At 37.4% G+C, this 23,507-nt stretch overlaps 1 protein-coding gene across 6 annotated transcripts; it reads left to right on the forward strand.

The window, feature by feature from the left end:
* The first annotated feature begins 10 nt into the window (after window positions 1–10).
* LOC130051891 (uncharacterized) lies at window positions 11–22,801 on the forward strand. Of its 6 annotated transcripts, none has more exons than XM_056155047.1 (2): window positions 11–264; window positions 21,221–22,801. In XM_056155047.1, the coding sequence occupies exons 1-2, from the start codon at window positions 158–160 to the stop codon at window positions 22,518–22,520; spliced, it is 1,407 nt and encodes a 468-aa protein (XP_056011022.1). In that variant the 5' UTR covers window positions 11–157; the 3' UTR covers window positions 22,521–22,801. The 6 variants fall into 6 exon arrangements, with proteins under 6 accessions (XP_056011022.1, XP_056011019.1, XP_056011018.1 ...); XM_056155044.1 differs by lacking the exon at window positions 11–264 and adding an exon at window positions 6,057–7,186; XM_056155043.1 differs by lacking the exon at window positions 11–264 and adding an exon at window positions 10,071–10,995.
* Window positions 22,802–23,507: the final 706 nt, after the last annotated feature.

A 23,507-nucleotide genomic window follows, 5' to 3' on the forward strand; every position in this document is an offset into this window, starting at 1 on the left:
TTTGACGGTCACTCCGGAAGAGTAATTTTCTGAGCAATCATTAACTATAAAAGTGGAGTACACCGTGGTATGTTAAGGTGGTCCGTTTCCATTCAACCCGAATCAAAAGGACGACGTTTTACTCAAATCTCTATTGTGATTTGCATGCTTTCTGTTTATGGTTCGGTTTTATACTGTCGATCTGGGCCCTCTTCACAATCTGTTAAACTGCGAAATTTTGGAATACATGTTTTACCAACATGGACATTCTGATCAGAGCAACAGGTAAGGTGAAAAGAGTCAGTATAATTGACTTAATATTATTTACAAGTACGAAATTGTCCAGGCAATTATTGTGATAGAGGAGGGGGGTTAAGAAAAATAGTCGCATGGCATCTATTTCACCCTCCTCTCGGTATGACAGTGGTGCCTTTCACAAACATGATAAGGAGACTTTCCACACTTCACACATTGAAGAGTTCTAATGCGTAGTGTATATGTATTCATTATAAGCTTTATGGTTCGCCGACAGATTTACTTCATGTTTACACATAAAGTGGAACATTTCTTCTTGTCAAACTGAGGCGCAGACTGGAATATGTTTTTTGTACTTTTCTGTGCTTAGAATAATCTCTACTTAGATGAGTTTTAATCAGGGTCATTTGTTTCGGTTTCTTTGATTGCTAAAAAGTGTTATTAAATAAGATTTTCTATTATAGCTCCATTCATTGTCGATAAGAATGGTAGCAATGGCCTTGGTATGGTATTGGAGGTTTACAATGACCTCGATATGGATAGTTACAATGACCTCGGTATGAATAGTTACAATGACCTCGGTAGGAATAGTTACAATGACCTCGGTATGGATAGTTACAATGACCTCGGTATGAATAGTTACAATGACCTTGGTATGAATAGTTACAATGACCCCGGTATGAATAGTTACAATGACCCCGGTATGGATAGTTACAATGACCCCGGTATGAATAGTTACAATGACCTCGGTATGGATAATTACAATGACCTCGGTATGAATAGTTACAATGACCTCGATATGAATAATTACAATGACCTCGGTATGAAGAGTTACAATGACCCCGGTATGGATAGTTACGATGACCCCGGTATGAATAGTTACAATGACCCCGGTATGGATAGTTACAATGACCTCGGTATGAATAGTTACAATGACCTCGGTATGAATAATTACAATGACCCCGGTATGGATAGTTACAATGACCTCGGTATGAATAGTTACAATGACCCCGGTATGGATAGTTACAATGACCTCGGTATAGATAGTTACAATGACCTCGGTATGAATAATTACAATGACCTCGGTATGAATAGTTACAATGACCCCGGTATGAATAGTTACAATAACCCCGGTATGAATAGTTACAATGACCCCAGTATGGATAGTTACAATGACCTCGGTATGAATAATTACAATGACCTCGGTATGAATAGTCACAATGAACCCGGTATAGATAGTTACAATGACCTCGGTATGAATAGTTACAATGACCCCGGTATGGATAGTTACAATGACTTCGGTATGAATAATTACAATGACCTCGGTATGAATAGTTACAATGACCTCGGTATGGATAGTTACAATGACCTCGGTATTGATAGTTACAATGACCTCGGTATAAATAGTTACAATGACCTCGGTATGAATAGTTACAATGACCTCGGTATGAATAGTTACAATGACCTCGGTATGAATAGTTACAATGACCCCGGTATGGATAATTACAATGACCTCGGTATGAATAGTTACAATGACCCCGGTATGAATATATATATAGTTACAATGACCTCGGTATGAATAGTTACAATGACCTCGGTATGAATAGTTACAATGACCTCGGTATGAATAGTTACAATGACCCCGGTATGGATAGTTACAATGACCTCGGTATAGATAGTTACAATGACCTCGGTATGAATAATTACAATGACCTCGGTATGAATAGTTACAATGACCCCGGTATGAATAGTTACAATGACCCCGGTATGAATAGTTACAATGACCCCAGTATGGATAGTTACAATGACCTCGGTATGAATAATTACAATGACCTCGGTATGAATAGTCACAATGAACCCGGTATAGATAGTTACAATGACCTCGGTATGAATAGTTACAATGACCCCGGTATGGATAGTTACAATGACTTCGGTATGAATAATTACAATGACCTCGGTATGAATAGTTACAATGACCTCGGTATGGATAGTTACAATGACCTCGGTATTGATAGTTACAATGACCTCGGTATAAATAGTTACAATGACCTCGGTATGAATAGTTACAATGACCTCGGTATGAATAGTTACAATGACCTCGGTATGAATAGTTACAATGACCCCGGTATGGATAATTACAATGACCTCGGTATGAATAGTTACAATGACCCTGGTATGAATATATATATAGTTACAATGACCTCGGTATGAATAGTTACAATGACCTCGGTATGAATAGTTACAATGACCTCGGTATGAATAGTTACAATGACCTCGGTAGGAATAGTTACAATAACATCGGTATGAATAGTTACAATGACCTTGGTATGGATAGTTACAATGACCTCGGTATGAGTGGTTACAATGACCCCGGTATGGATAATTACAATGACCTCGATATGAATAGTTACAATGACCCCGGTATGGATAGTTACAATGACCTCGGTATGGATAGTTACAATGACCCCGGTATGGATAGTTACAATGACCTCGGTGTGGATAGTTACAATGACCCCAGTATGGATAGTTACAGTGAACTCGGTATGGATAGTTACAATGACCTCGGTATGAATAGTTACAATGACCCCGGTATGGATAGTTACAATGACCTCGGTATGAATAGTTACAATGACCCCGGTATGGATAGTTACAATGACCCCGGTATGGATAGTTATAGTGATCCCGGTATGGATAGTTACAATGACCCCGGTATGGATAGTTACAGTGATCCCGGTATGGAGGGTTAATTGCTAAATTTATAATTATAGGGGAATTCGTTTCTAGTCCTGAAGAGCCCTAATTCATGGCTACTCAATCGAACCCCTTTGTTTGGTCTCAAATTCTAAGCATTTCGACATATTGCGTCGCCGTGTCTAGTATATGAGTGCAATATAATACACAACAATTTACATGTACATATCGTACGTAATACGTCAGCATGGACGGGGAAATTTTATCACGTGAGCAAGAATTTGATAAAGAAGTACTGAAAAATCGCGTGTTTTGATTTTTCTGTATGGCGGTTTATTTCTTAATTTATTCAAATGTAAAATATTGTTGTGCGAAGCACAAAGAGCTATTCAAATAATGCGTACCGAGTATCAATTAATATTTCACATGAACATGTAATGAACTTAGCATTAAACTGTCAATTAAAAATGGTAATAAACTTAGATACTATAATAGGGTTCATAAGTTCATTGAAACGTGTCTATTTCATATAGATCAAAGTCTAGTCTATTTTTCTTTATTGTTCTATTTTCAAAGGGGGGGGGTGTTGTTTTTATTCTTTTTTTTTTTTTAAGGTATACTACTAGAACCAAAGTATATTTTATCCTGAATTAGCAGATCATTAAAATCTTGGTATGGTTTTTTTTTAATCTGAAGGAATTATTTTAGCGATAATCTTTTAATTAGATATGGTTCATTAAAGCTTGCATGAATGCCAGTGAAATAATTAATTCTTCAAAATTGAAAATGTAAAAAATAAATGGCACGGAACCAAATCACGACATACAGAGGAAAGCTGCTACTAAAGATTTCACTGAAGTACAGGCCAACAGATCGGTTTGTAAATGTTTCCTCTTCTCATTTCTCAAACAACCTTATAAAAGTTCAAGGTCACTCAATAACCCTTCTTTACTAAATATATGGATCTGTAAAATTTGACCTTGGTGTCAGGAAAGTTGTGGTGCATTTGTTGTAATTCGAATACCTTATCTAAGAATGATTTTAATCACAATGTTTTATAATTGTTTAGGTAATGTTGATATCATTTTGTTCACCACTACCACACCGCTTTGATGCCATTTGACATTTCCCTGATTTTGTTGAAATCGATGTTTTCTCTGATTTATACAAAAGATGTGGTATTTCCACTCCTCACTTCATCAATTATGTAGATAAGATACAAACTATTCCACGTTAACAACCCGAATAAAATATTAGCAGTGAATAATTGTTATTCTAATCGACGTTCAGAGCTACTATCATTCCAGACACATTGTGTTTGTTTGTGTGGAGAACCGTGTGAAAATAACACTCATGAATTACCAAATCACTCACGGATTGGCTGCCTGATCTCAGTAAAAGTCAGTTCTGACGACCATGCAATGTCATTCTTCTAGTGTGAATGGTCACTAAGAACAGAATGTAAAACTTGTTTCATTGAAATTTATGAGATGTCTCGCCCAAAAAACAAGCGAAATGACACACTGTGATTGGAACGATTGTATGTATATGTCTGCTTTTTTTTTTTTTTTTTTTTTTTTTTTTACCATTTTACCTTCTTAAAATCCCCTGAGGGGTGGTGTCGGGCTTCTGACCCCTTTCCTCGAATTTGACGTACACCTTTAGCAGGTGACATGTCGTGTTACAAGAATACGGTTTAGTCTCGAGCCTTTTCGTCATTTTCAGTGTATCCATCCTGTCATTGATTCGGTAGATATCGTTCTTATCATATAATCTGTCGAAATTCAGAGAGAGAGTCCCCATCCCATGGAGTATCACGTCCCTATGAATGATTAGACGCCTGATTATTGGTGCTCAATAAATCAAAAATCCTTTCTTAATCGCAGTATCCCCGGGTATTTTAAAGAGATTGGTTGCTCTGATCCTTTAAAAAATGACTTTTTAAACAGAATACTTATAGTGAATATTTATTTTCTTTGCTTCGAAAACAAAACTGATATATTTATACTTTGTTTGATGTTAGTTTTACTTTCGTTACGTGAGCAAAACATTAATTGTAGTTTGTTTTGAAAGGGGAAGATAATGGTAAATTTTGTTTGAGACAGGGATTTGCTGAAGTACTCTGTTGAGGCCAGCATGACCTGCATGCCAGTTATCAGTATACTGTTTGATAACCCATCAGTGTAAAAGGTTTGAATGAAACTTCCGATCATCGAAAGTCTGTAGTCAGTCAAACTTGGCAGATAGCATCAATTCTTCACAATTGCAAATACATTCAGAATATATTTAATCAATTAATCGACTACTGTTTTTTATAAACAGACTGGTTAAATTTTGAAAGTGCTCCGTTTGTATGCATGGTAATTTTGTCAATAATGGTCGATATAATGTATTATGCATTATGATTGATATGATGCAAAGAACATTGGAAAAACTCGATGTTTTCCATAAATTACCATTTAATGCCGGGGCGCTGATTGCCTTTGATATTAAGTTACAAACACTTGTATACTTAATTCCTTTCCAAATAAAGTTGTTGACCAAATTTGCCTAGTGTTTAGGACGAGCTTGTACTAATATTTGTTTTTATTTCAGTAGTACAAAATATTCACACTCTATGATCACATCTCCATGTACAACACCCGCTTTTAGAAAAAAAGGTAGCGTTCCATTGCGATGCATTTTCTAAGAAAAGTTCTATATAAATTACTGTCATTTTGTATTTACTAACACCCAGTAAAATCAAACTTTCTTTTGCGAGGAGAATTTTGTGCGAAAGTCAACGATAAGGGAGACGAAGAAATCGGGAACGGTGTCAGAATTGAAACAAATGCCGACTTAATCCCATTTCAGAGTTATATTTTCAAATTCGTCCTTGAAAACAATATTTCAGATTAAAGCCTTTTGCTTTAAGAGTGAAGAGGAGTGCTTCCCTGGGAGGCACGATATCATTCTACGTTCTTCCTATTTTCACTGAAGGACTGGGAAAATTGCACTTCAAACGACAAAAATAGAACTGCAATAAAACAAAACCTTCATTTAAGATTGTACCTGAGTTAGTTTTTGTTTTGTCATTCCCCTCGACAGATTTTGAGATCTTTATTCTAAATTGTTCTTTTTTTTTTTTTTTTTTTTTTTTTTTTTTTAAGATCTCTTTCAGATTTGGGATAAATGAAGTTCCCCAGATAATGCCCTTCGTCTTCTAAAAACATTGCGTACCGCGAAGAGTACGTCTTCAATATTTTATGACAAGAAAGCCTTTTTTCAATTTTCCAAACCACCCTTTCAGTACCGTATGAATGACAAGTTTAGATATACATAATGCTTATATCAATTTCATTACAGATGGCCAACTCTCCTCTGTAATTCATACCAATATTTACATAACTCTTATGTAAGTCCAAGATTAAAAAAAAGATTGTTAAAAGGGAGGCGTTCTTTGCGAGGACTAGATATAGACTTGCTAATTAGACTGTAAATTTCTTTAGAGGCGCACTCGATGACATATACCTTTATACATTGTAACAATTTATCGCTGGGACTTTTTTTTGTCTGTACTTACTTTTGGTTGTTAATTATGAGATTGGCAAAGGGTAGGGCATTTTCGATTATTTTTCAGCTAGGCAGCACTGACAAAACTCTTTTATCTTGATAGTGCTTGTACACTAGCTAGCAACCCGTTCCCCACTGCGAGGCCTACCCCGCTCTCGATGTGGCGGTGATAGTGCCAAGTGAGAAATCGTAGGCTAATTTATGTTGCATTGATTTGGCAGAAGTAAAAGTATCTTTCCTGTAGTACACAAAGATTGTCACAAACAGAGAAATTTATTTGCAGAGAATCGACATTACAAAGAGACTTATCAAAGAGTGCAGAAAAGGTTTAAAAATCTGTCTGTGTCAATTCAAGCCTGCTTTTTAACTAGGATTACTCTATTGCACGAGAGAGGATTCAGGTTTTAATATGTGGGCTTAAAACGAATTCTAAACGGATTTTTTCTAATCATTTATGAAAAGATAAGACAATCAATGACAGACTCTCCGCTCATCGACTTGTTCAGCGGGACGGGGTCTGGTCATTGCCAGCGCGTCAGTGTGTGAGACGACAATGAGCGCATCGCACGCAGTTATAATGAGCTGTATCATAGTAATTGTTCGTTAATAATCAGTACATTGATAGTATGAAGGAACGGAACTTACTCATGTGCTCCTTTCAAGAACTGTCACTTCCGGATATCACTCCTACCAGAGGACCGGAAGCGAGGTAACATCACAACAGTGGCTAACTCACATTCTTTGGTTGCCACGTTACGGTTTTGTATTATTCTCACAGTATTTGATTTAGAAGTGCTACCTCTTTGTATAATATGTTAAAAAATTAATATTGATAGCTTTTTAAAAGAAAGTTATTGTTCATAAATTCCAAAGTTTACGAGAAGTATTCGAATTTAGAAAACGTAATGTATTCGATGTGCGTAGATCTATAATGTATACCGCCAATGCTGACCATGAAACAGAGAGAAATTAACATTGAATATCATTTTTATCAAAAAGAGACCCGCTTCTAAATTCTATTTTAATATTACCCATATAGCATGTAAATGGCAGCTGGGCTCATTCAAACTATTTTAGTAAACCCGTTCTCGTAAAAATGTATTCTATATATATTCATTTTAAAAATTACTTTGATGTGTTTTTCTTTGCGACACTTAACTCAATTGATTCTTCTTAATGCAAGTAGAAAATGTGCATTAAATGTACTGACTTTGTATTGATTTTCAAAATATGGATTAAAATGGTATTGAGATTTAGAATTGATTGGACTCGCAGGATTCGAAAATTGATGTGAATTTGTTCACTATGTGAATTCACTCCACAAACATTTATAGGCTTATGTCTGCAATCCTCGTTTAACATGTAATTAATTGATAATGTCGCGATTGACGAAATCCATTTACGTGAATGATAATGTGTTTGTATTATTACACCTGTCGTAAAACACGGGACGGGTTTTTGTCTGGGTATTTTACTATTTAAAGTTGTCAGAATGCAGCGCACGAGATATTTTAAAAGCACGTTTTACATGACCTTTATCTTTTGTCAATACTAAATACATGATTCAAAATGGCAAAATATATTTTATCTTTATTAATTATCGTGAAAGTGCCAACTTTTTCTCAGAAAGCCTGTTGGTTTCCCTGTGACATGTTAGTTTTTCTTTCATTACACCAACACTGGAATTCCTTTATGATGTCGTTGGCATTCCATTGTCAACTTAAAACTTCAAAAACTGAAAAAACAAATTCTGTGTCCTCTTTTACGGATTTTCACAACAGTTTTGTAACCTATCGTTTGACCTAGCAGTAATTGGAATTTCCGTCATTTTGTTAACGATTTGCAGCGCTAAACATTTCAGATCATGCTACCTCCCAGTAGCGTGTATGAAATTGGTCATATTTGTAAACAAATTAATTGGTATAAACCTAATGTAAAGTCATGTTGCTTAGTTTAGACTGGCCACTTTATAGAGCAATGTTTCCCTCAACTCTTATTCCGCGGAGTATTTTGTCATAAGCTGGCGGGTTTACACGAATACATTTCCTTTTTGCAACATCCATTCTACCACTTATTCTGTACAGTTAGCGAGGCCATCAAAATGTCATTGACATTATTTTCCACGGGTTCAATCTTGGTCCAAAGAATGTACATGCATTGCACGCATTGGTTTCAAATTTACCTGTTTATCAAGGTGTGATATTGGCTTGTAGAAAACCTTCCGCGTCCCCACACTGTGAACGGCCGTTTGGAAGTCGTCGGTAAAAGGTAAAATATCCGTGGGTGAAGGTTGCAGAAGGGTAGGGGATATTTAGACTGGAACACCTAGAGAGTCTATAGGTACAAGGTTCTTACATTGTTATGTCCCTTGTAGTCGGAGATTCAGCTCCACGAGCATACAGTTTTTGGTCTCGTCGTTTGTCTGTCTGTTTGTCCACAAAAACGGTAACCTTGGACATAATTTTTTAATTGATGGTGATAAGGCTTTAACAAGACCTTTTATTTTGGTACCATAACTACTTTGCTGTCAGCGGGGGCATCAGTGTTTCACAAACACATCTTGTTTCTATACGTTTTTGGACGCGTTTATAGAAATTCAATATGTCTTTACTTCATAATATAACCAAGTAGATTTTGGGTATTTTTGTATTTTTTTGGTATTTTTGCATTTTAAATATATTTTGTATTTCGATATTTTGCTGGAAGGTTAATTGAACTACCCTTTCTGGTACTTCTTCGTGTTTTGAGGTTTAATGTAGCAATATTGAATAGAGATCATTTCCTAACAGTTCCTTTTCATTTCGAGTGCCCCGTTATAAACATGTAGATCACAAACAGCAATCTCTGTTAACACTACATACAATTCTGTCATCTGCATGCTAGAGCATTCACTGGTAACAAAGGAGTTTGAAAGCTTTCTCAGTAATATCGTCAATTGTTTATAGCATGAGCTGCTTTACAAAACATTTTCTATCAATTCCTATGTTACAGGGTTGAACACAGGAAGTGCAAGCTCTTGAAGCAAATTGTCCCTGCTGATTTAATTTTGTGTGCACTTATCTAATGTATTGTGTCACTATTGATATTTCTTGCCGTTGCTATTGTTCTATAAAAAGGGGCCCCCCGCATGTAAAATTATGCCATGTAAATATTAATATGGAAATTAGTTTCCAATACAAAATGCCAGTCATTTTTTAAACTATAAACAGATTTATAATTTCTTTTCTCTTCTTTTTAACGTGTATTGATCAACTCCTTCGGGATTTAAAGTAATGCATGCAGGAAAGTTGTTTAATCCGCTAGTTTGACCGAATTCTTTAGTTATGTTTGAAAAGATGGTTATTTTCCCATGCCGTTGGTATTTTTATGAAGTTCAGTCAATTTAGGTCTTATATTTGCTTGTGATGTGAATCCGAAAATGAATATCTTTATATTAAAATATTTTATACCGTGTTATATTAAAATCAGGACAAAACTTGTTTTACTTTCCTCTGATTCAACAGTATGTAAAACTGGATAGATTTTGATAAGCCCATTCAGAACATTTTTTTGATATGAAATGAACCGAAGACAAATTCTTTAATAAGCAGACAGTGGAAGGTAATTAATGGCTATATCCGTTAATACCTGAGAGCGATGAGGAGACTATATAGAATGTCAGACCGGGACGTCTAGTATTGTCTGCCGTCGGAGCCAGTCAAAAGGGGAACTCAGGCAGGGAGCGTTTGATTACCAGTGCGGCGTGCCGGATGTGGAACCACTGAATAGACCGTAATCCAACGCATCCCAATTTACTCCATTTCAATATTGGACATTATTTACGCTGTGACTAAGTGTGCTACACTTATAAGTCGTTATTACATCCTTTGGACCTACTTTATACGTTCTCTTTGTGTTTCAGCGTCTTCGACTTTCACATTTAATCCATAATCATATTTGAATAGTCGTAGACTTTCGCAATTTCTATTGTATTGAGGATTCGTGTTTGACAGTTACGTGAGAAGACATGATAAAAAGAAAGGAAAACATTTCAGGAGTAGTGGTTGTGGACAATGAACGGACGGGAATTACCGATTACTAAAGAATTTACCTGCCACATGTGTGTTAATAATTTACTCACAAGAAGTTTAAACACAGCAACACTGCTACTGAAGTGTACGGACAAGCCATTGTTTGAAGAAAGCTCAGAACGTTGTGACATTTTGTTTTAAAGAAAACTGTCTTGTTTAGCATGTTCTAGCTTATTTTGCACGAATGGTTGTTGCAAGACTTGTATAAGGATTCGGCTGAGAAGAGAATGTACTTGTCCAGTTGCAGTCACCAGACTCGTCAAGTGGACGTTTACGACAACAGGAACCTGAAAATGGTCAGTGGATACGACCTGTTGGACAAATTGTCTCGCCGGAGAATGTACGCCCGCTCTAATGTCCGGGAGAAATCGTCCCTCTCCGATCACTATGACCAGCAGGACCTCGTTATCAGCCTGGATGACGTAGGCATCGAAGTGGAAGGACTTGGGTAGGTCGGAGTTCCAGATTTATATTTCATTCCATGCTCTATGACGTTATGACCTCTAACTATCTATCTTAATTTTCTACTCGCAAGACATCAATGTCCCGCATTTTTTTTTTATTTAGATGCAATTAGCAATTAATGAACATCATTTGTTGAAGAATCACAAGCATTAATGGAAATAAAATATATACAGTAAAGTTTAACATTAGGTAGAGTTTGCTAGTAATTGGAAAGTATAACCATTTACTCTTTGGGAACGGTTTCTGTTTGATAGAAGAGTGATTTTTCAAAATGGCTTTTGTTACAGACGAAAAATGGCGTCTAGAGAAATTGGCAATGGAATATTTTAGATTGATGTTTATATATATATATATGGTCTCTCATTCCTTGTTTGGTGCCAATGGTCTTTCATTCCTTGTCTGGTGCTAATGATCTCTCATTCCTTGTCTGGTGCTAATGGTCTCTCATTCCTTGTTTGGTGCTAATAGTCTCTCACTCCTTGTCTGGTGTTAATGGTCTCTCACTCCTTGTCTGGTGTTAATGGTCTCTCATTCCTTGTCTGGTGCTAATGGTCTCTCATTCCTTGTCTGGTGCTAATGGTCTTTCATTCCTTGTCTGGTGTTAATGGTCTCTTATTCCTTGTATGGTGCTAATGGTCTCTGATTCCTTGTCTGGTGCTAATGGTCTCTGATTCCTTGTATGGTGTTAATGGTCTCTCATTCCTTGTCTGGTGCTAATGGTCTCTCATTCCTTGTCTGGTTCCAAGGACCTGTCATTCCAGACCCTTGTTAGATTTTACGAGCGGGTCAATCCTTGCTTGCTTCATTAGGGCTACTGACCAATCATTCCTTGTGTGGTTTTACTGCCCTGTTATTTTTGTCTGGTTCTACTGATCAATCATTCCTTGTCTGGTTCTACTGATCAATCATTCCTTGTCTGGTTCTACTGCCCTGTTATCCTTGACTGGTTTTACTGACCAATCATTCCTTGTCTGGTTCCACTGACCTATCATTCCTTGTTGGGTTCTATGGAGAAATACAACCTTCTCTGGTTTCAATGGCAAGGGAAACCGTGTCTGGCTTCATGGACTTGTCAATCGATGTATGGTTCCAAGAAAAGTTCATCCTTGTCAGGTTCCATGGGCTTGTGAATCATTGTCTGGTTCCATGGGCCTGTCAATTTTTGTCTGGTTCCACGGATCTGTCATTTTTTGGTCTGGTTCCACAGATCAGTCAATTTTTGTCTGGTTCCACGGATCTGTCATTTTTTTTGTCTGGTTCCACGGGTCAGTCATTTTTTGTCTGGTTCCACGGATCAGTCATTTTTTGTCTGGTTCCACGGATCTGTCACTTTTTGTCTGGTTCCACGGATCTGTCAATTTTTGTCTGGTTCTACGGATCAGTCATTTTTTGTCTGGTTCCACGGACCTTTCAATTTTGTCTGATTCTATGGACCTGTCGGGGTCCGGGTTAGACTAGGTCCTCAGTATCCCTTGCTTGTCGTAAGAGGCGACTAAATGGGGCGGTCCTTTGGATGAGACCTTAAAAACCGAGGTCCCGTGTCACAGCAGGTGTGGCATGATAAAGACCCCTCCCTGCTCAATGGCCATAAGCGCCGAGCATAGACCTAAATTTTGCAACCCTTCACCGGCAATGATGATGTCTCCATATGAGTGAAATATTCTCTAGAGGGACTTTAAACAATATCCAATCATTACAATCCATGGACCTGTCAATTTTGTCTAGTTCTACGGGCCGGTCAAATTTCCTCTGGTTTCAATGATCTTTGAAATTTTATGTTTCCGCTAACCTCAACCACTGTCTGGTTTCATGAACCGATCGATCATTGGCTGTCTCCACGGGCCTGCCAATCCTGCCCTGGTTCCATGAGCCAGTCAGTCATTGTCTGGGACCACGGACAAGACCTGTAATATGTTTTGTTTCAGGAACACCGAAACGATTTGCCTTTCCTGTATACTGGGTCTAGCAGTTAGAGCGTCCGCCCCGCATGCGGGAGGCCGAAGTTCAAATCCCGGCCGCGACAGACCTAAGTCGTTAAAACAGGTAGTGACAGTTCCATCGTCATACACTCGGCATCAGGTGTGAATGTCACGGGTCCTCGGAGATCACCTTAAAAACGGATGTCACGTGTCACGGTAGGTGTGGCACGCCAAAGAACCCTGACTGCTCAATGGCCGTAAGCTCCGAGCAAAGGCCTAAATTTGAAGCCCTTCATCAGTCTTGGTGACGTCTCTATGAGTGAAAAATTCTCGAGTGAGACGTTAACGAAGATACAATCTGTATACTGTGCCCATAATGCTTTTTTTTTTTCATTTTCGTAATTTCCTGCAATGTACAGAATGTTGTAGACAGCATGTCAACAGAAATATGTGTCTCTTGTTTCCTCTCGCGCTGTATGTTGATTGATTGTTTAACGTCCCTCTCGAGGATATTTCACTCATATGGAGACGTCACCACTGCCGGTGAAGGGCTGCAAAATTTAGGTCTATGCTCGGCGCTTATGGCCATTGAGCAGGGAGGGATCTTTATCGTGCCACATATGTTGTGACACAGGACCTCGGTTTTTGCGGTCTCATCCGAAAGACCGCCCCATTTAGTCGCCTCTTACGACAAGCAAGGGGTACTGAGGATCTATTCTAACCCGGATCCCCACGTGAGGCGCGCTGTATGTAATCGATTATGATCAAAATGTTTAATGCACGATGTAACTAGTTAATAATATCATTAATTCGTCTGAATTATCCTGGAATATATTGTAAAGAGATTTCAAGATCCCTACTTTTATCTCGCGACAATGATGCATCAAACAATTTGAAAATGAGGATTATGTTAAGTTGAAAATGAGGATTGTCTTAAGTTGAAAATGAGGGTTGTCTTAAGTTGAAATGAGCGTTGACTTAAGTTGAAGAAACGAAAGATGCAAAATAATGGCTTTTTTTTTGGTCTCAGTTATCAATATGAATAATTCGTCGTCAGAGACTGGTGCATATCTTCTCTACAAACTTGTTAAAACACGGAATGAATGTTTGTTTTTCTGGTGACGTACAAATTCTTCTAGAGACAGTGTGTTGTCAGTCATCCAGGTTGTAAGTAATATCTGTTTGATATAAGGTCGCGGAACTTGTTTGGTAGTCTTACTGATTCTTATCGACTCAATCATTGCAGGTCATTGTCAACTGTCATAAAACTCACGTGTCTTGTCCAACCGAGAACAATTAGTCCAACGTTTCTGGTTTGCGTTTTCCCAGTCTTACTTTGTCCACGGGGTTTTTAATTTCGTATCAATTTTTCAAATATACGCCAGCGATAAGATTTCTCAAGGATTAAGGTAGAATGTTTGTGGATGAAAGATAAAGGCAGAAATTTTTAATTTTTTCATAAACAAGGCAATATGCGGGGAAAAAATAAGCTTTGGTGTAATCAGACAAGTTTGATATATCTATGTTCTATCTACATGTATAATTGTTTTGCGTTAAATTTGGGATAAATATAACGATGATGAAGCTGGTTACTGATAACATAAGTCGGGGACGCCTAACTATAATCAATACTTCCGAAGACTTCTGTCAAAGAAATGTGTCAGACTTAGGTACTTTTGATCGGAGAAGGCATTATTTAAAAACAAATAAATCAAATACCTTCCCTAACAATGAATATCGAAGTCTTAAGTTTTTTTACAAGCGATATTTCAAATTCAAAACTGATTAGTAATATATTGCAATGCAAATCCCTCGAGTTCGGAAATCAGTTGGATCCTAGATGTATCTGTAGCAACGCGAAATGTACGAAGGGCTCAAAATGTGATAAAACCAATTCGATATACATAACCTGTAATTTTATTTCGCGTAAATATTAACGCGAAATGTGATTAAACGAATTCCTTACATTATCCATTATTTCATTTCGCCTCGTTATCAACGCGAACTGTACATCGTAATAAAATGTAAGAACAGAAGTTTTACAGAAAGGTATATGATATTATTTCTTATACTAGTCTATTGCCAATCTGTAGTTGAAGTAAAAGGACTTGTAGTTCCGTTAAAAATCACTATCATTGATTTTTACCTTCAAATTGATGAAAGATATCTGATAACAATCAATGCTTCCTAAATCAAATATACCTGCCTGATCATAAATATTCGTTTCAAAAATATCTATTAAGCATTTTGAGATCTTCTCAAACTGTCACAATGCACAAAGTGGGTTTTTTTTCCCAACAATTTATGAAAGATTCGGAAGTCTTTTATCGCACATAATTCAGCAGCTCATATTAAGAATCTGAAGCGATTTTTGACTGAACTGCTGCTCATACCTTATAAATATGTTGACTATAGAATAGATCGATCCCATATTAATTGATACGCAATCATTATGCCTCATATAAAGTATAAGATTCTATCAAGAAATTTTGTGATCATTTTACTTGACAAATAACTGCTCTGGGAGGTAGATATGACATTTCCCTGGAATAAGTCTCATATCCCATCTCTTCGGAACCCCTCTAGTATTCCCCTTTCTGATTAGATCTATCGTTGACAAGCATCATGACGTCACGATCAAACCTTGGTGTATTTGGTATGATTATGTTGGCGGCATGTGAAACAATGACTCGGCTGTTGACCGTTGGTCAGGGCTCTTCTTGGGTGATTAGAGAATTATTTTATGTATATATAGTATCGGCAGTTGCGTTTTTACTTTTACGTGATTACATGTACATTTCGCGTTATATTTTGCATCATCATATTTCGCGCTATTACATTTCGCTTTGAAATGGGTCAACGCTTAGTGCTATAATTCAGTTTCTTACATTTTACATTGTTATATTACCGAAACTGAATGTACTTAGATTTAAATGTGACGTATGTGTCATTTCTATACCTTATCAACGCTTTATTCAAAAATGCCGTTCTGAATTTTTTAAATTTTTTTGTCCTGTAATTTACAAATTTCCCATAACATGTAATTTTGATGATTATGTGTCTTTCACGAATTATTCTGAATGTTCTGTGACGAGTATAAAAACACACACAAAAAAAGGACCGAACATCCATTAAACTGTTAAATGACACATTACTAGGAACTCTCAATTACCAAACATTAGCGCCTTTGACTATGAAGTTCCGCAAAAGTTGAATTTGATGTGTAATAAAATGCATGAGGAAATTTATCTCGTTTTTGTTGGAGTGATAAGTGAAAAATATGGCATCTTTGGAGATCTCGGTAAATACCAGAAGTTAATTTGTGTAACATTATAGAATTCTCCCATTGGAACATTTATCGCCGATCGATAAGTCGTGTTTGAACTTTAATTTGAATGTTTGTTATTGAGATGCTATCGTTTAGAATTTGAAGAGGTTTGTAATCTTTGTGTATTATTTACTTTTCACAAGTCGATTTCTAGAGATAACTCTGTGGGTTCTTGTCTTGGTCAATTAGCGGCCCCATGCCGGGGAAACATCTTCAGTGCATGTCACAGGGAGATCAGAGTGATTTTAGAGGTGTAGAGAGTTGTCAGTCCGATTTGACGGAGTGATTTGTTACTGAGGACATCTGTCGTCTAAGATAGATCTAGATATCACCGAGGTAAGATGTGAATTATCGTCTGTAGCTGTTATATTTATAATCTGGATGATGGCAGTTGTTCAGCTGACCACAGCTTTAAAGTTTGCTCACTCATGTACATCCTCTCTGTAAATACAGATAAAATAGAGGACTAAAGATCATTTATTCCATAACTCAAAAATGCTTATTCAAAATTTCAACGCATCACTAATAATATGAACATGTACTCTTAGAGTCAATGGTTAGATTTTTTTAAAATTATTATTGATGTGTACTTTTGAAGGCGGATTCATAGAGTTCAGTCACTTATTCTTTGTAAATATATACTAGTACACGCTTACAAATGATATAACAACTTTCTGAATCATTGTCTATGTTGTTATTAGTAATGAGCAAAATCATATTCATTATGGTGTTTTAACTGATAATCAAAGATGAAAACTGATTTCTATTTTATCTTATTGTTTTAAATATATATCTTTAATCTGTAAAAATTTTGCGTTTTCGACTTAAAGACTCCGGCTATTTTAAACCAAACTGGACTCAAAGCATATTCAAAGTAGAGCTGAAGCACAATTTGTTTAAGTGAATCTAATCTATCCCCTTTCTAAGGGAGATAATTAGAAAATAGTGAAAACAGCGACACCACTAAAAATTCTTTTTCATTAGAATCGCCATGCTTCGTTTCAAAACATTGCATCTGTTGATTCAATTTCAGCAATATAATTTCCAAATCATTCATGACTCAAAAGTTCCAGAGGGAGGGGTTAGGGTTACAGTATAGTTCAGCTTATAGAAAACATTTCCACAATCTTCCACACACTATTAGAGGAGAGTATAGTATATATGTCATATTTGTAAAGCATGGTAGGTACACACATGTACCAGTGTTTTCAAATTGTAGATATCATGAATTGGTTTGGTTTGGTTTGTTTTTGTTTTTAAATTTTACGTTTGCACGTTTACATGTAGAATTAGTTCAGCAGATTTCTCTACTTGCTCGTGATGTATTGAATGTGTTCAATAGATAACGCATGTCAAATCTGAAAGTTTTTGTCTTGGTTTAAAATTCGAAACATATGTACTAGTTGTATGTCTAGAAGGAGACTTTTATTCTTTGTTTCGCTTTACCTATTTAAAATTCATTTAAAAAATAACATGATTCCATTCCAAAAGTCAATATATCCATTCATATGTTACGTAATATTTGATATCATTCTGTCCTATCAAGTTTCCAACGTTTCATTTGGCACCCAATCTTTTTTTAACACCGAGCATTTAGAGTTAAACCAGGGGGACTACATTGTCGAGTGCGAATTACAACATAAGGATTACTAGCCACGCCTTTTGAAACTCTCTTTCCCTCTTTTCTCTTCATTTGATGTTACTTGGATTCCAATTTCAGGATTCAGTCAGCCCACATTACCCCCGGTGGAGGTCCTTTATCGTTGGGTCTAAGGACCGAAATTTCAGGTTACATAACGGTATCCGTGTAAGAAGTTCTGAACAAGAAATAAGATTTAACCCGATCATGTCAACTTGTCAGATATAGTCGGCACCCAATAAAAATCCCTCCACACAATTTCTTTTAATTTTACTGAATGTTCCTTAATTTATGATATATAGATAGTTTGTAATTGTGGGATAATATCATTTTCATGGATTCCAGCTGATCCCTTGTTTACACTAGGGACTCTGGCGGAGCTTAGGGTCCATTGAAGCCCCGATTCTTCTCCAAAGATCGAGCTTCCTCTGACACAAAGATCTAAGCGAGATATCAGTAGTTTAAATAACACCCAAAATATTTATCAAATATACAAAGTCCTTTAAATTTTTCCTCTTTACACATCCGAGTTGTTTTGACATATGATTTAATACCTTTGTGAAAGCTGTCCCCTCCAGAGTGGGGCACGCCGTATAATTGCTGCCGCTTTGTGAAGATTTCAGTCTCTCAATTAAGTCTATTTACCCGAACCTCTCTACACAACTCGAGACTTGCAGGTCTCCATCTGTTGTATATCTCCCCATGTCCTGTGGAGGGTCCTTCTGAAGAGGAATTAAAACATGTCGGCGGAGCGTAAGATGTTAGATCTCTTCCCCGTGTCCCTGTCTATGGAGGATAAACTGCTGTTGATGCGGTAGGTACTGACTCACAGCTGATTAGAACGATAATGTCAACATGGTCTCCATTCCTGGGAGTGGGGATAATGATTTTTTTTTTTCTGACAAGTATCATTTTTCTATGATATTTTTATTTATTGATAAAACTCTGCATTGTGATTTCTTTAAATTACACATAATGTCATAATGACAATTTATGTTGAGGAATAAAAACATATGTCCGAGGGGGAATGCATTCGGGTTTCGAGTCTCGAGAATAAAAATTAAGTGAATGACTTTGAGAACTTCATTCATATTTGAGAACAGATAGAAAAGGGGGGGGGGCTTTTTTCTGTTTGTTGGTAAGTTTATCTTTTCAGAATTTTTTAATGTAACACTTTTATAAAACTGAACAAACACCAGCATTGACTCTCCCTCGCACTTGTCTCTTCGTAATTGTTTACAGTACATGTAAATGGATCGCACTTAATTACCGGTCATTTCTGTATTTTTCAAAATGTTGTTGACGAGAATATTGTAAGGATTCCTGTTTGCCAGGAAGACGTTAAATGGATCAACACAAAATTAAATAAAAACCAAAACCTTCTTTTCTTTTCAAAAATCCATGATAAACTGGACCCACTTCCGGTTTGCCGCGCGCAGTTAGAGTAGGAGCAATTTTATTTTGCGCGACGCCAGGGGCTTTCAGATAAGGGGTAGTACATCCTGTGTCGATTATAAATTGTCTGCAAAAGAGAAGTGGAATTTTGTAATTGAAATTTTGTTTCATAATTATTTTGTTTTGTGGTAACATTGCTGGTGTTTTGATTTTCTGAGTCCATTTATCGGACGTTAGGCTGTCGTCCAATTTCCTTTGTTAGCAAACTTCCGGTGCAGAATCGTTAGACTCCTGGCCTCCGTCAAAGGGACACGTAACGATCAACAGAAATTAATTCATTCTCGGTCAGCACCGTGTTAAAAAGGCTATCAGAGACTGCAACACTAAAAAAAACACACAACATGGCATAAATGATAAAATCTTTGTGTGTTTAGAACATCGATTTTTCTTTTATTGAGTTCATTAAATTCGTCGGGCTAGATTGCTACATTGCAATCACTAATGGCGCAAAACGTAAACACAGTTAAGTTGTAAATCACTTTTCAGAACTTGTCACTAAAATCACATGAAAGGTGAAAATGAGTGGATTAGGAAATTAACTCCTCCAATCACTCTACTGTTAAGTCTATAGAATTCTTATTTTGAAGTTGTATCGACAGTCAATGTGCTGTAAGCGTTTCTATAACTTCAATACTCCTGGACTGTTCAGGTTGAAGAAACCAAATGTATCCCATTCTTTTCTCCATCCTTACACTCCAAATGTTTTAATTTTCAGAGGCGTCAGTGTTGCTTTACGCCTTGCATTTGTCCCTTAGAAACCGTGAAGATTTTCGTATTCCGTATATATCTCGCCACAAAAGTTGCATTAGAACGGATCATCGAATCTAAAAACACGTCGCAACGATCGGTTGAATCTATATTTGTAATATATTTTGATGAGAGTTAGGTACCAAATGATGGCGATGTTTCAGCGCACCTGTCGTTTAACTTTATGTGAGTATACAGTGCACTTGATGGCCGCCCATTTCCCGTCTAGGAAACCCCTGCTGAGCATTTATTATTAAGTGGCAATATGAAATAAAATTTTGGTGTGTACTACGTGAAAATCTTTTGACCTTTCATACAAAATAAACATTAAATACTTTATATATTCAATATCTGTTATCGATCTACATATATATGAATATTTTGCATTTGTTTTCTGATCATTTAAACACAGAAGTGTTCCCGGAGTAGCTACTCCCCGAAGATTTATGGGCCGTCCTGCGAGCTCTGGATTAATTTGTTTGTCGTCAGTGAATTGAGAGTTTACTTTCAATGTTTGACCATACGTTTGGTGACAGAAGTACTTTGATTTCCGAATATTTTCTATTACATTTTGGAGTTATATACACCAAAAAAGATGAGACATAAAGAGTGTTTTAGGTTGTCTTCTGAATCGGATTTCAAACTGCCTAGGTTAGTTTGTGTATAAATGTGATAAATAGTTTGCAGTAAAAGTTTGCCAGACAAATTGTTATTCTTCTCCCGAATCAACAGTAAAATTGTTTTAAGCACGATCGATTCCGGTATTGATTTCTCTGTTTAAACTCTTTTGTTTGTCAAATGTGTTTTGGGCGTGTGGGGAAATAAATTTTTGGGTAGGTCAACTAGCTCTTACGATACTCTATAAATGGATGTGTATTTCTATGTATGGATACGTTAAATAAGTGCACAGGCAGACTTATTTCTGAAATTCATTTTAAATATAAGAAAATAAAGATGTTTATCAGCTGTTAAATGGAATCTTCAAAGGTGGCTTTTATTCTTTCCCATTTTACGGTTGGTGAACATCGGATGATTAGGTACACCTGCTGAACTAAGTAAGTTCAGTCCTCTCGTCAAGTGAAATTTTCGGGCAATGTTTAGCATTTGTTTATCGTTGTAGACTGATGGAGCGGCCCAGCATTGACCATCGACGATCGCGGACAGTACCCTGGTTTGAGGACAACAGATCCTCATACCAACACCACGCCGAGTACCTCAAAAAGCTCTCCACTCTCCGAGAGGAGCTCATTCTCCAAGAACAGACACACCTTGCTAACGCACTCGACAGACTACGCATGCGTCAGTACAATAAAGACAACGCTCTAGCGAGAAGCAAATCTAAGGATTTTTTGCCAGACTCACGGCGTTCTCTAATGACCACTATAGAACATTTCCAGAGAATGAGACCAAAGAAATCCCCTCCTCATATATCGCCGTTAGAGGGTAAGCAGATTCTGGAGCCGCAGACTTACAAACCAGTGAAAAGTCCTCAGTTATCAGAAAAAGGACTAATGTCACAAAGGTCCTTGGACGACAGTATCCGGACGAACCTTCAAAGAATCCCACAGACCACGGTCCAGCCGACTTCCAGCATTCCGAACATCGGACGCAAATCCATCACGAAGAGCAAGGAACTGGTGCTAGACGGCTCTCCTATACACAAACGCCGTCTGATGCCTTCACGAGAGGAAAAAGACGCACAGGACTTCAATCCGTTCAAGGCTGTTTACAAGGGTAATAAAGGAACCCGCCTACGCCGTCTCGTGAGACCGGATGAGGACGAACTGGACTTGAGAGCTCAAGCAATTAATTTTGAATCTTTAAGTGATAAAGACAAGATAAATCTGGACAAGTTGAAGGAGTTCTACTGTATTTACTATCTTCCTACGAACACACCAACGAACGCTTCAGACGACGAAGAGTCCATGGAATTTCCAGAAGATAACTTTGTGCAGGAACCTGTCGATTTTCATCATGACAAAAAGAAACGTTTGACTCTATTGGAAAGTAGACCTAAAGTTTTCCAGGAAGACGGACTGGAGATTTCTCCGAGGAAACCTCAAGGTGAACAAAGTAATGGAATTCCCGGTGGTTTGATTCTGAACGGCCAGGGTATTCGGGACCAGGAAGTGACGCAACAGGCTGAAAGTGAATCCTTTACTATATACGGTGACAAGAAATGTTCAGTTCCGCCCCGGAAACAGATCATTGTGGACATGCCCTCTATTGTGTTTAACAATGCTACTCCGGAAAATGAAAATGTCTCGGTTTCGGAACGGAAGCGCCGCTCGATGTTACAGAAGACGTTCAAACAGAACGAGATTCGACAACGGGAACTTCGAAATCTCTTTGACGACGTACGAGAATTGAACAAACGTAGTGATGAACTGACCGAGTCAATTAAGTCGAGCTCGGATTAAATCAGAGCGTTCGCCAAATTTTCATTTCTGCAGTTTTTATTCATGCCAGAGGTATCCCCATAATTCACTTCTGATTGTCAGGTCCTTAGTTCTCGGTAGTCATGACACGTCTAGTCATTCTTGAAACACGTTACTTCAAAGGTTTTATTTATGATTACTTTCTCTATATACTGTTAAATGAAAGTTGCCTAGGGTTTAAAAACCTCATGTGATTGAATTATATTGCAGTACATCTATAAAAATTGTCAAGAAACTCAATGAAATAAATGAAATGAAATGAACACTTAAAACTTCAAATCACTTGGATGGCGGACTTTGTAGAGACGGGCAGCAGCAGAGAAGTACAGGATGTTTAAATGTATACTTGATTTCCGTGGGGGGGGGGGGGGGGGGGGGGCTAAGCTGGTTTAGTCCGCGGGGGCTAAGCTGGTTTAGTCGCCGAATTTTATAATTATTGTGTGTCCATAATTACTTTTGGCAACAAAACAGACTTGGGCTCCTGCGACTGGCAGATTCTTATGATTTACTAACCTGTAGGTATAGGATTCTCACGATAGTCCACAAATTATACAATAATGAAAAGTTCACGGAACTCAGGAAAACTATGATGATACTTATCGTCAACAAAGGAATCCAAGGTCACGGGGCGGGGGGTCCACAACCCAGTCCGGGGTACTCGTACGGGGCGGGGGTTCAACAACCCAGTCAGGGGTACTCGCACGGGGCGGGGGGTCCACAACCCAGTCCGCGGTACTCGTATCTGAATTGAACCCTAGGGAGACGGGACTGGCTAGCAATCTCTTCATTCGACAATCCCCTAGTTTATGTAGCAACGCGAAATTGAATAGACATTACGGAAGTTCCGAGTTCCCCATCAGTTATTTCCCTTTATCGAACTCTTCCGTAAATTATGACGTAAAATATGATGACAATGGGTACATTTGCTAATTACTATCGTTGTATTATTTCTTAAAAGATGATATCCAG

The sequence above is a fragment of the Ostrea edulis genome, chromosome 2 (assembly GCF_947568905.1).
Source record: "Ostrea edulis chromosome 2, xbOstEdul1.1, whole genome shotgun sequence".
Lineage (NCBI taxonomy): Eukaryota > Metazoa > Mollusca > Bivalvia > Ostreida > Ostreidae > Ostrea > Ostrea edulis.

What these genes read in the sequence shown, in the direction of transcription:
- LOC130051891 (XM_056155043.1), top strand. Translation starts at nt 10,775, where the DNA reads ATGTACTTGTCCAGTTGCAGTCACCAGACTCGTCAAGTGGACGTTTAC. An exon ending in ATCGAAGTGGAAGGACTTGG is followed by an intron (nt 10,996 to 21,220) that starts GTAGGTCGGAGT and finishes TTATCGTTGTAG; the next exon opens with ACTGATGGAGCGGCCCAGCA.